This window comes from Vitis riparia, chromosome 8 (assembly GCF_004353265.1).
Source record: "Vitis riparia cultivar Riparia Gloire de Montpellier isolate 1030 chromosome 8, EGFV_Vit.rip_1.0, whole genome shotgun sequence".
Lineage (NCBI taxonomy): Eukaryota > Viridiplantae > Streptophyta > Magnoliopsida > Vitales > Vitaceae > Vitis > Vitis riparia.
In genome coordinates this window covers 21847225-21861833 of record NC_048438.1, presented here as the reverse complement: position 1 = coordinate 21861833, position 14609 = coordinate 21847225, and the positions used below count along the sequence as shown (strand labels likewise).

The following is a 14609-nucleotide window of genomic DNA, read 5'->3' as shown; positions in this document are numbered from 1 at the left end:
ATTTTAAAAAATTTTAAAAATACCCGAATCACAAAGGTTACGTTTTCAAAAATACGAAATTCGTAGAACTTGAGACTGCCTTTTTTGTCGTTTTCCTTATCAAGTGGGCTATTACAATCCGCGGAGAATAAAGTCGAAATAATTATTTTAAGTTGAAATTCAATCCATTGGAAGTCAACCTTACAGTTGGGATCATGTTGATGAGTCATTACATGAGGAAATTAGTAATGTCCTTGGCAATGATGGCATGAATTATTGCTAATGCAAATTATTATTTTAAAGTAAGCGCACATTAAAACTTTCATAAGACCTTGACCTAAGATACATATAGACAAATGTTCTGTGTTGACCATTGCATTATATGATTAAATGGTGATGTGGAGGGTGTGACATTATTAAAGATATTATGATCATTGACATGTATCAAAATTTGTGTTTATATGATGGTAAGTAAAGTGGGTAGCTGAAAAATTAGAAACCCGATTAATGATACCTTTGTTTGATGTTGATGTAAGAATATCGTTTCAAACACTTCTTTTCCATACTTATATATTGAAATATTATAAACCTATCAAATTTTAAAACGGGGAAAATGAGAAAATGAGAAAATGAGAAAATGAGAAAATAAAAAATAAGACTTTATTTAGTAACTGTTTTTAAAAATTATTATTTAATATTTTATAGAACAAAATGATATTTAAAATTTTGAGATATTTTTAAAATGTTTTAAATATTTTTGAATATATATTTTTAAATAATTTTTATATCTAATATTTTATTTTTATTCATTCAATATATTTATATAATTATTTTTTTAAATTGTCATAAAAATTTAAAATAATTGAAAAATATTCTCTAATAACATTTTATTTTCTATTTTTAAGAATAGAAAAAAAATTGTTTTTAATTGAAAATAATTCTCAAACAAATTTTAAGATTTATTTTAAATTAAAATATAAATCATAATTTTTTAAAAATAAAATTTTAAAATTATTAAATATATTGTTTTGTTAATCCTTTGTTAAATTTTGATATAAAAAAATCATATAAAATCATGTATAAATTTATATAATTTTTTAATCATATATTTGAAAATATATAATTTATCTAGTGTTATTATATGAATTTTTTCATATATTTTGTATGAAATAGTCTATTTGATATTTGAATGCGATATAAAGTTGAGATTTAAAAAAAAAAATGATTAAATTGAGAAATATAATGAGTAATTAATCCTGACTTTTGTTGTGGAGAGTGTGATGCACGCGCCAGTGAAGCGAATGAAATTTAAAAACCAACACAGACAAAAGGAGCACAACTATCTAAGCATTTAAAGTGGGGTGACTGAGACAAATGTTGGGATTATATTATTATTTAATTCAGCATAAAAATATCCTACGTCACTACGTGAGTGATTCGTGTAATTCATATTTAATATTTTCATGGGTGTCTTTTCCGATAATTATTTACTGAAAAGTACCGGCTGAGACGTGGTTTAAGCCACGACACTTGCGTTTCACTCACATTTTTTAAGAGGCTGGATTTTGACTGTTTTGTGATGAAGGAAATGAATCTGGTCTTCTTATTTTCATAGGCGGCTGCTCAATGCTTTCATGACCCACAGTTTGGACCCAAAGAATTTAAAAATAAATTCAAAACATAAACTTGTTTTCAAAAGTGTTTCAAAGTCACATAAGTTTTCATGAAATAAAATCGTACTATTTTTTTAAATAATTAGAAATTTGAAATTATCAATCACAATTTTAACTTTAAGTTTAAAACCATAATTAATAACTATTATTTTAAATTCTTTTAACAAGTAAAAGTCGTAGTCACTTTAACTTTAATAATTTTTTTATGTATATAAAATTATGTTGTTTCATTTAAAATATTTAATATTTATTTTTTTAAATAAAAATATTATATTCTTTTGATTTTAAATAAAATTATCTCATTATTTTAAATAATAATAATATATAAAATTAAATACTTGATATAAAAAATATATATTTTAAATTTTATTAAAACAATAGGAATTATATTTAATATAAATATATTTTGTTAATTATATTTAAATATAATAAATTATATTTATTTAAAACAAATAAATTACGAAAGCCTATTAAAAAAACAAATAATATAAATTATTATATTAATTAATAATTTTTTATAGATATATAATATCAAATGTATATAAGTTCAATTTAAGTTTAAAATTTATCATATTTTAATTTAATTTCATAATATCATGTGATAATAATTTATTTATATATTTAAATAAAAATATGATAAATTTAAAACTTAAATTAAACTTTTATATATATATATATATATATATGAGATATTATATACCACTTACATATAATACATAAAAGTTATTAATTAATATAGTAATTTATATTATTTGTTTTTTATTTTAAATAGGCTTTCATAATTTTTTTATTTAAAATAAATATGATTTATTATATTATATTTATATTTAATTTTAATTAAATAAATATATTTATATTAAATATAGTGCCAATTATTTTAATAAAATTAAAAAATACATATTTTTATATCAAATTAAAAATATCAATTATTTAATTTCATATATTATTATATATTTAAATAATAAGATAAGTTTATTTAAAATCAAAATAATATAATTTTTTATTTAAAAAAATTATATATATATATATATATATATATATATATATATATATATATATATATATATATATATATATATATATATATATAAAGTTAAAGTCGTGATTACTGCGACTTTGATCATTTTTAAAATAATTTAAAATCATAGTCATCGACTGCAGCTTTAAATTTAAAATTAAAGTTATCGTTGGTGACTATGGTTTCTAACCGTTTAAAAAAAATAAAATTATAGTTACCAACTACGATTTTATGATATAACAGTTTATATGGTACAAACGTACTAAATTGAACATTATTTTAAAAATAAATATTATATATATATATATATATATATATATATATATATATATATATATATATATATATATATATATATATATTTAAATATACTATTTTGGGTCAAAACTCATCCCAACATCCTTTCAATGCCCGTGGAATTATTCTTGGATTTATTGTAAAATATTAACAATTTTATTATTATGAACAAATTTATAAGGGAATTTTTTTTACTAATTAAAATATTTATTAAGAATCAAACGACATAAGAATCCGGGGTCTTTGAACTTCAAGACGATTCATACAACTTTGATCTCTAAAATCTCTAAAATGTACTTGGACAATATATACAACTTTGAACTTTAAGATGTCTTTTTTCAAAAATTGGAAATATTTTGTCAACGATCATTCCCACAAAAATATATAAAATATATATTTTTAAATTTAAAAATTATTTATAACATTTAAAAATACTCGATAAATTATTATTTTAAAAATATCTATATGGAAAAACGGAACCTTCTACCAATTAATTTTTTAAGAATCATTTTGATTTTCAAAAAAAATTATCAAATGCTTAATTTAATGCCTGGAAAAGTTTTAAAGTGTTATAAAATATTTTCTAAGTCTTTCAAAATCACTGTAAGAATGGTTTGTTTGATTTCCAAAAAACATTAAGAAAAGAAAAAAATATTAAAAATGATTTTTTGTATTTAATTTTTATATGTACAAAACAAAAAATATAATTAAATTTATTTGAAATTTAATATATTTTTAAATTATTTAATTTGTGTATAAAGGTAAAAAAAAAAAGTTAAATGAGTTTGAAATAACACTAAAAGTAATTTATTAAATTTAAATTTATTTTTTATTTTTCTTATTTTTAGTTAAATTTTTGATAGCCAAATATAAGCCTCGAGATATTATTATATATCCCTAATGTAAGGAGTAATTAATCATGTGGATCTTACAAAAATGCTTTTCTTTTATAAATGGCAATTGTAAAAAAATATCTACATAGTTGGAGGATATTATCGACTTTTCGTACGACCCAATGAAAGATGTCTGTCGACTGGTTTGCTGAAAATGAGTGAAAGCGACATCAGTTTTAGAGGGGCGTCAGAGGTGGGAGCCACGTCATCGCTGACAGAGCCAGATCCTATGATTTGAACACGTGTCCAATTGTTCTGGTAGTGGCCGGCACATGGTCGCTTTTGTTTTTATGCGGTAGTCACTGGGACCACTGCCACCTCGAGATCGAAGATGCACGACACGTCGAAACAGGCACGAGATTGGCGGTGCGGATCTGCTATCTTGTCTTATTTAATGGAGAAACTCTCGTGTCTATACTTAGATTATAGACACGTGAAACGTGGCACTTTAAGGACCGACCGAAGAAGGTCAGCCGATTTAGTTGAATCCTAACCGTCAATACAGAGGACCGTTTTCTAACAAAGGGATCTGCTGAGCCGTCTGATTATGTTTTTTGGCGAGGAGCAGGGGAAAAAGGCCCATGCTTAAATTTGCGATTAAATTATATAAAAATTTAAGAATTATTCCAACTCTGCAAAACAATTAATAATAATTATTAAAATAATTCATTAGAATTTTAAAAAATAAATTACATTTAAAAACTTAAATTTACTTGTTTTCTACAAAGATATTATACACTCTACATGATATAAAAATTCCTAAAATATTATTAAAAAAATAAATAATTATAAAATAAGAATTCTTTAAAAATAATTAAATTTTATATCCTTATAAATTGGAAAAAATATTAAGACAGGCAAAGATAATACATATATCATTAAAAAATAGTATTTAAATTGATAAATGTACTCTCGATCAAAAAAATACATGAAATATTAATTACTTTTAGATAACTGCTTAAAATTATATTTTTCATTTATATTTGTTTTTTTATTTTTTTTGGGTGTGGGGAGACAAATGTATGCTCTTATGCCTACCTTTATTCTGCAACATTGAAATAGATAGTAAAATTTTATAAATAAAAAGATAGTTGAAAAAAATTATGATTTATGAGATAAAAATAAATAAGATCAAATTTTATAAATCATATTAGAAGTGTCAAATGTGTCCAAAAAATTTGCGTATAATCTTTAAATGCAACCTTGATCACTTAAAGAAGAAGTTTTTTTCCATCCTTTCTAGTTTCCACCACATGATATAAAGAGACAAAAGGGAGTGAGGCAGAAAGACGGGAGGAAGGAAGGTGAAGCTATAAAAACAAAAGAGTCAAAATCAAAGACTGAGGCCAATTTATGAGCAGCGTAAGATTTGATCCATTTGAATGTGAATTCTCATCCCATGACTTCACCACATCTGTGTGGTTGAACCAATCCATATCTGATAAGAACAAGTACTCCTACCCTCCATATCTGATAAGAACAAGCACTCCTACCCTTCAATACAATTCTTGGTATATGAATGATTGATTATTGCTAATGTCAAGGTGGAACCCATCACATCTTATTTTCCATGGGATTTTGTAATTTTCTCATATCCATCACGCTACACCCAACCTAATCATATTCAAGACAAAGTGTAATCTTCACACTTTCCTATCTCTCGTGTTTTATTAGGTATAATTGGGAGGTTGACGCAATACAGCCAAAATCCCTTTTACGTGAGGAAATAGGAGAAGCGTGTTATATGAATAATGTCATGCCACATGTCAAATAATTATACGGGGATCTAATTTTGTTTGGTTTTTGTGGGTCTAAATTTATTTATGGATTTTATTTATTCACTATTTCAATAATTGAAAATTGAAGGCGACGTGACTGAACTACATTATTAACAAAATTCCAATTATGCTGCGTATTTTTAATTGATTTTTGAATAAATTTGTTTCGGTACGGTGCAGCAAAGTTTTGGAAAATCTAAGGACTATTTAGAAAACCTTGGACTGGGCCCTAGGCAAACACTGTTTGGGCTAGATTTGGTTATTTGGGCCGAGCCCAGGTCTGGACTGGGCTGGAGCAGCCTACTAAAACAGTGGGGCCCAATTTGGTTCTAGATTTATGGATGATTGATACTAAGATGTGTGGGTGACAAGGATTTTAGTGCTATGGTTTGGATGCGCATATGGGCGTGGTTCCACCCTCGGTATCATATTGAACAGGTCATACCAATCAAGGGGTGCCACGTGCGTATTTTGATCTCATTGCTTTGTGTTTGATATTGAGTTTTGGGGCAAAATAACCCTTTCATGTAAAAAAAAAAAAAAAAGTTTTAACCTCAGTCCAAAACTAATATTCAAACTAGCTCTTTTTTTTTTTTTACCACATAAGAGTCATTTCATAATTTTTTTTTTCAAAATTTAAGTTAAAACCTCAATTATTAATTGAGACTTCATTTTTGAACTAAAATCTCAATTGTCAACTGAGGTTTCATTTTTTAACTAAAGTCTTAATTGATAATTGAAGTTTCAATTCATTTTTTTTACTTTAAAATTTAATTAAAAATATTAAATTATAAATTATTATTGAAATTAAAAATATATATTTTAATAATAAAAATTTATATATTTAAACTTAAAGATCTAATATTACTTTAATAAAGATAAATTGATAAATATAATAATAAATGAATATTTTATTTATCAATAAATTAATAATCTTATAATAATAAAGTTATATGACATATAAATAAGATATAAAATTATATAATTTATTAATTTAAGTTATATCACATGTAATATCTGCTATAGAGGTTTTTTTTTTTTTTTTTTTCCATAATATAAATGTTTGGGCATTTTTGCTACTTCTATGAAAATACTAAAAATTCTGTAGTAAAATTTTTCTAATTAATTTTATTAACTAATTTTAAAATGTATTTTCAAGGTATATATATCGTGTGTGTACAAATAATAGATTTTTTTTTACATTAAATTATAAAATATATGCTTTAAAATAATAAAAAAATCTATATATGGAAACTTAAGAATATGCTCTTATTTTAATAAATATAAATTTGTAAAAATAAAAATAAATTAATATCTCAAAAATAGAGCAAATCAAATATCTTAAATTAATAAATTATATAATTTTATATCTTATTTATATGTTGTATAACTTTATTATTCTAAGATTATTAATTTATTGATAAGTAAAATATTCATTTACTATTATATTTATCAATTTATCTTTATTAAAGTAATATTAGATCTTTAAGTTTAAATATATAAAATTTTATTATTAAAATATATTTTTTTAATTTCAATAATAATTTTTAATTTAATATTTTAAAGTAAAAAAATAATAATAACTAAGTCTCGGTTGTCAATTGAGGTTTTACTTAATAAATGAAACATCAATTGGCAATTCCGGTTTTAGAAGCCTCACTTAATAATTAAGGTTTCAACTTAAATTTTGAAAGAGAAAAAATTCTGATATGGCTCTTATGGTAATAAATGGGCTAGTTTTAACATAAGTTTTAAAAGAAGACTAAATATTATATTTCTTTATATGAAAGCGCTATTTTACCCCAAAACTCTTTTATATCAAGGTATTACCTCAATCTCAATCGAGAGATGTCACATGTTTATTCCGATTCTACTTTAATCCGATTACTTTATACCTAACGCCTTGTTGTTTAGTACCTAAGTCTATTTCTTCATGCCTTAGACTTAATAGGTTCGACGTATACTTGAATGAGCTAAATTCAAAGTTTGGTACCATATGGAATCAGTACCACAAATTTTTGCTTTAAATTAATGTCACATGAGGATGGTCTTAATCAAGTGTTATTGTTGAAAAATAAGATAAGAACAACAACAACAATAGAAACCCATGTCATGATCCCAATGATGTATAACCCCCCACCACACTAAATATTGGAAATTAGGGGTGTAGCTATTTGTGTCATACATTAATTATTATATGGAAATAAGTGGAGAGCCTATATCCTCCATGAAAAAAGACTAGGGAATGTGAATGGATTCAACTGGAGGTGAGTTGGAAAGGAGCTTGAAGAGGACTCGAGAGTTAGCAACTTTCACATGGGAGAGTCTTGAAATGGCTCCATCAATGCATTAACTTTCAACACCCACCCACCTTTCAGGACGGCTAGATTATAGACATTTGTATCCTTAATGCACACAGCCGAGGGCAATCCAAATCTCATATTGGAAATGGAGGGTTGGATCTGCTGTTTATCAGTAGTCCCATGTGGATAAGCCTGTTTTTTGGTGTGATCAACAAATGGAATTGTCCAGCTGTTGTTTTTATACATAAGTAAACTTTGATCAAATAAAAAGGCAAATGATGAAACAAATGGATAAAAAGAGTTTCAAATTTAACATGTATATACAATCCACATATAACAACTCCTCCAACCTTCACCTACTATTCTTGCTTTTGTTGTTTTTTTGCTTTTTCCTTCTCCAACTCAAAACAAACCCAAAAACCAACACAGTGCAGTTCAGAAGGTGGGCATTGAACACCTTCTGTCCTAATTAAACCCTCTCCCAGAGGTTCTCATGATAGAAAAAATTAAAAAAAGAAAAGAATTTTGAAACTCCCACAAAAATAGAATATTTGTTCTTGTTTTTAAGTTTTCATTTCTCCTTGAAGTAAAATTTTGACATTCCTTGAATCATCTATTCTCATGGCCTAACTTCCAATGATCCATCCCTTATTAGTTTCAAGCTCAGATTATTGAATCGCTCTCGTGAATACTGCCTTGATGCTTTCCTCCAATCAGTGCCAGCCTTCATCATTGCAGCAAATTCATCATAACTTATCCGTCCATCCTGCACATTTGTCAAATGGGATTAAGAATGCATCCAAGTGTGCACAAGAATATACACTTCAGAATTTTAAAAGTAAACCACCCTTTTTCACTCTTGCAGAGTATGTAGAATTTGAACCGAGCGATTTACAAAATGGAATGAGAAAACCCTGAACCCCACAAAAATTCCAGAAAAGTTCGATTGCATAATTGTTTTAAAAACTCCCTGATTGTACACAACCATCTTATAACTACCTTGAGGTTTAAGAAATTTTCACTGAACTCCCTGTCATATCATGTCACCACCTACGAGCTTAAGTCAATTTCTACAGAAGTCAATCCTATTCCCCACAAATACGTGTGATCATACTTCCCTACTCTGCATCCCCCAACCAAAGAAAAAGGAAGCGGAAAATGGGAAAATTAAAATGACTGACCTTGTCTGTGTCCACATCATGAATGATAGCATTAATAACTTCTTCACTGTTTGACTCAAGTTCACCAGCTAAGGCATCCCTTAGCTCTTCAATCTCTATATACCCACTGTTGTTTTGATCAAAGAACTCAAAGGCTTTGAGAAGGTGGTCGTCATTTCCCATCTTTCTTAAGTGAACAGAAATTGCTACAAACTCTCCATAGTCCAAATGTCCATCCCCATCTACATCACCCTGTGAAAACAACCATGGGTTACTTCAATGAGCAAATTAGAAGAATTGTATCAACTTGAAAAACCATGTTAGATTCTCAATATAGTGCAAAAGTTTTAACTCGGAGGCCCTCAAGGATTTGTAGAAAAAACCACATTTAAAGGGTGTCTGGTTGTTACTTTCTTATACAAATTGAAGAAAATAGCACCCCAAATCAAGCATGTATTCATGCCATTTAGTATAGCCCTCCAACTGAGATACAAGACTAAGAAAGATGCAAAGTTTCAGATGTTTCAAATGCATGGTAGCACTTACAGCTTCCATTAAAATTTGAAGATCTTGCTCAGGAATTTGATGGCCAAGCTTTTGCAATCCGACTCTTAGCTCATCCATGTTGATCTTGCCTTTGTTGCCAGTATCCATCAGTTGGAATCCCTCTTTTATCCCAGCCACTTCCTCCACTGACAAGTGCTCTGCAATCACCTGTTTATTTGAAGTTCCCAAAAAAAAAAAAAACTCAGTAATCAAAGAATCACTAACAACTGCACAGAGCATCATCCAATCAAACATCAACAGGATTATGAAAAAGTTCATCAACAGGATAACGAAATGCATTTTTTTTATTGCTTATTGGATAAAGTTTCAAAGCATTACCCTTAGAGCTCTTTTCTTGAGCTTGTTCATCATTGAGAATTGCTTGAGCCTTGCCCTCACAGTTTCTCCTAAAGAAACATTTGGAGCTTTCTTGGCGTTTTGTAACCAAGGATGATCTGCAATTAATGAGTATGCAAAATACAGGCTTTGCATCAAATATATCAATCCAGAAAATTTCAAGATACTCTCATTTTGAAGAGCAATGGATGCAAAGAATGTTACCATTTTAAAGAACAGCAAATTACCTAGTACTTCCTGAGCTGAAAGTCGCCTCTTTGGATCAGGATCAAGCATCTTCTTCACAAGGTCTTTTGCATTTTCAGAAACTTTAGGCCAGGGGTCCCTCTTGAAATCTAAAACAGACCGGATAATTGCTTGTGCAACTCCTTGTTCAGTTTCTGCATAAAAAGAGAACATAGTTTAAGGGACGAAAATATTTAAGAAGAGCAAACAAAGAAGGATGGAAAATATAGAATTGTAAAATTGAGAGTATTAACTTGATGGTATAACTACTCTGTGAATGTTTCCAGTGCTACAATCATGGATATGTGCCTATGAATGTTTGGATAAATCTAAAAGAAGCAATGGTTCCATCATGAGTGCATGATTAAGTTTTTATTTAACACGTGTTGTCTAAAATATGGCACTGCCACCATCATATACATGGTGACATAAAAATGGTAGTTCTATGGTAACTGATGTCCATGATTCAATTGATGTATTAGTGGTTACAGAGGAAAGTTCTGCACTTAATGATATATTCATCTTTTGAAAAAGCTCATTATTGCATTATTAACTCACCATGCATAATTCTATTTGACCATCCAAATAAATCAAGACATTACTTTTTTTGGATCACTGGTCCTCAAGACTTTGGCTATAGTCCATGATGAGCATATTCTTTTAGGTCTAATAAAGCTATCAGGTCATTGCCTATTTTTGCATAATGTTCTCCATCTCTTCCTTGTCTGGTCAGATTCCCAAGTAGATGATGCTTTTCTGGTTGCTTAGAGATCACTAATGAGTCGGGGCTTGGAGAAGAGCACCAATGAGAAATGATGAAATTGCTCTCACTTAAATATTTCTAACTCATTAGAACTGAGGAATTTTTGTAGGTATATGTATGAAAATGCACACTATCAACACTTGCCACCAATCCAAAGCACGATTCTACATGAACCAGATGAATGGTTACCTGGCGATGTAATTCTCATCAAAGTGAAGAGTGATCCTATTTACCCAGAAAAGGGAAACTAACCTGCCCAAAAAGGTGGAACACCACAAAGTAAGATGTAGAGGATAACTCCAGCACTCCACACATCAATTTCTGGGCCATAATTCCGTTTTAGGACCTCAGGAGCCATGTAGTAAGGACTTCCAACTATCTCAGTAAATCTCTCACCTGTAGAAATCAACTTGACTTCAGGTGAAGTATATTAAAGAATGTATACTACCCATTGGAGAAACCCAAAAAACAGAATGTTCAAATGCAATTATGTATCAAATTGCCTTACCAGGTTTAAAGAACACAGATAGTCCAAAATCAATTGCCTTTAAGGGTGCTGTTTCCTTCTTGTTGGCAAACAGAAAGTTCTCTGGCTTGAGATCCCGATGCATAACCCCATGCTTGTGGCACATCTGCAACAGAACACAATACATTTAATTAGTGTGAACCATGACAGTGAAAAAGGATTGGAAAAAACACATACACATAAATGAATAAAGTCAAGTGTTGAAAAAGTTTTGTTGGTTTTTTTCCAACACACCAAGTTTGAGAACCATTCAATGTAGTAGAAACCTACTATTTTGTTTTTAAAAGACATCAAAGGAAAATGACAAATGACGACTACTTTGGCTTCTTACATTTTAAAGGGCATGAAATTCAGGGAAAAAGAAAATGTATGGATGCCAAAGAATAAGATACACAGCAATGATTGTAAAGTCGGCATTCTATAAATGTCATTCATTTCCATTGCGCAAGATGAAAGAAGCAAGACATGGGGAACCCAAACAAATGGCATCTCACAGTAGAATAATTTAAACTATGCCTTCCTTTATACATCCACCATTTCTGAGATCAACTTTAACCAGATAGCAAACAAAAGACTTCAAGAACTCTTGTAAGAAGAACAATAAGGAATAAAAAAGGAACAGCCCCTAGTAAGACCAAACTTAAGACTTGGAATCATAAACCCATGATAGACGATGATGGTGACCCATATTGACCATCGAAAGCTAGTCACAGGAACACTGCGGTCGTCGAGTTTGCAAAAATCAGCTGAAAACTATTGTTCAACTAACGATCAAGGTTGATAGTGATCAGGAATCTGGAATAGGAATCAATCCACAATAAGATTTTGGAGGCTACTCAAAATCATCCAAAAAAACAAAAGTGAACTACTTAAAAGGGAAATCCTGAAAAGAGGAATCTACACGAAAAGGCAAAACTACAAACCCATCCATATTTCAATTTCCAGACTCCAACAATAGTACCATAAAAGCTAGTTATTTAATACACAACATACTCATCGAGGGCTAAAGCAATTATGATTTTTGTTATGCTATCCTTTTGGGCAAAATCATAGATTAGTACCAGTAATAAATAAAAACAATATCCCAACAATACCCATGAGAATTAAATATCAGAAAATGAAAATTTTTGGATCTAAGCAACAATAAGAAATCAAATTCAGACCTGGACGACTTCGACAATGGTCTTGGTGACCGCAGCTGCGGCCCTTTCGGTGTAGTGGCCACGCGCAACAATCCGATCGAACAATTCACCGCCCTCACACAACTCCATCACCAAATGAACCGCATTGTCGTCCTCATAAGTGTCCTTTAAGGTCACAATATTGGGGTGCTTAGGCAAATGCTTCATGATCTCAACTTCTCTTCGCACGTCATCGATATCTACAGCCGTCCTAAGCTTTTTCTTTGATATCGATTTACAAGCATACACATCGCCGGTCGATTTATCAGTGCACAGATGCGTAATTCCAAATTCTCCGCGACCGAGCTCGCGACCCAGTTCATATCTGAGCTCGATTTCGCGACCCGTCGGGTCTTTCAGCACGGAGAGCTTGCTCCCACCATTTCCCTGATTCGCCGCATAATCGAGAGAAAACGGGTTCTGCTTCTTTTTCCCCTTTTTCTTCTCAGACGGAACCGGGGTCACGCAGCAATTACCCATGAATCAAACCCTAAAAAAATTCCACTAATTCCGGACACCAGATGGACCAAATCTGGCGCTGAAATCACCGAGGAATTCGAGATCCACCCTTAAATCTCACGTCCCTGGAGCTCAATTCATCCACGAAATTCCCCAGCAACAGACAAAACCCAAAACTCTTGCAGGATAAAAGAAAATCCCGTTTTCCTGGAAAATCAAGCTCTCCGGAAACACAACCCAAGAGAAAACAGAAAAGTTTTAGGCGAAAGGGAAACGAAAGAGAAAAAAAAAAAAAAAAAAGAACACCTAGAAATGATTGAAGGTAGGAGGGGTGATTTAATGGAGAAGATGAGAAAGAGAAAGAGTTTGGAAGGAGGAATATAGCGTGTGAAACCGAGGAGAGAAGAAGAGAGAAAGAGAGGGTCAAACCTCTTTCGCAGAGACTTCCCTCCTACCCGTCCTCTCTCTTAATTCTTTTTTTCTCTCTTTTAGAGAGAGAAGAAAAGATAGAGAGAGAGAGAGTGATTTTCATCTTCTTTTTCAATATTTTTATCTCCCCAAATATCCTAAAAATATTTCAAAATCACAATTTGTTCTCCAAAATGCCCTTATCTTTTTATTAAATTGTTAGCTGTTTATTTACTGAAATACCCTCACCCATCTCGTGTTAAATCATTAGTTAGCTTTAATTCTATAAATTGGCCTAGAGACAGTTGTAATGTTTGGTCACATTTAATTTCTAAGGAAAAGAGACATGAAGAAATGTTTCACCAACTCATGGTTGGTATTTTTTCTAGTTTTTAACTAATTACAACCTAAATCACAATCATTCTTTCAATTTTCAAGAGTCAAAACTCATAATCATTGGCTCAAACTTTAATTATATCATCTACAAATTAATTGATATTTAACAAAAATAAAATAAATCTTTAATGATCCATCTTCGAACTTAAAAAGAATAATATTACGATAATATCAAAAAGCTCAATTTCAAATAATTTAAATAATCATACAGCCATGAAAAAAATGTATCAAAACATTTTTTAAATTAATATTTGATTTTTAAGTAAGGCTTTTGATATAAATAAGACTTAAATTGGTAATCCATTTTAGGTACTAATAAAACTTAAAAAAAATTTTTTTTTTTTTTTTCCTTTGGTCACATGTTCCTTGATTACCAATAAAAGGAAACAATTAATACTAGTGTGAAAAAGGGGTTGTCACCAACCAACAAACGAGGATCGCGTTTCACTATATTAATATAAATAGTTTCTTATCACATCATTAAAATTATAGCCATAGATTTGTTTTTCATTTAAAATATATTAATATCTTATTTTAATATTAAAGAAGATAATATTTAGAAACATATTTGTTAACCTATATTTTTCAAGTATGTTACTTTGGGGGAGGAGTGGGCATTTAGAAACAGTACCCACTACCCATTTATT

At 29.4% G+C, this 14609-nt stretch overlaps 1 protein-coding gene across 1 annotated transcript; it reads right to left on the bottom strand.

Annotated features, from left to right (window-relative positions):
- Positions 1–8205: 8205 nt before the first annotated feature.
- Positions 8206–13640, bottom strand: LOC117920348 (calcium-dependent protein kinase 32-like). Its single transcript, XM_034837815.1, has 8 exons — positions 12682–13640; positions 11501–11624; positions 11245–11388; positions 10232–10384; positions 9987–10102; positions 9648–9815; positions 9123–9353; positions 8206–8707 (listed from the first exon to the last, which is right to left on the bottom strand). Exons 1-8 carry the CDS (start codon positions 13177–13179, stop codon positions 8561–8563), a joined length of 1581 nt encoding a protein of 526 aa, XP_034693706.1. The 5' UTR covers positions 13180–13640; the 3' UTR covers positions 8206–8560.
- Positions 13641–14609: the final 969 nt, after the last annotated feature.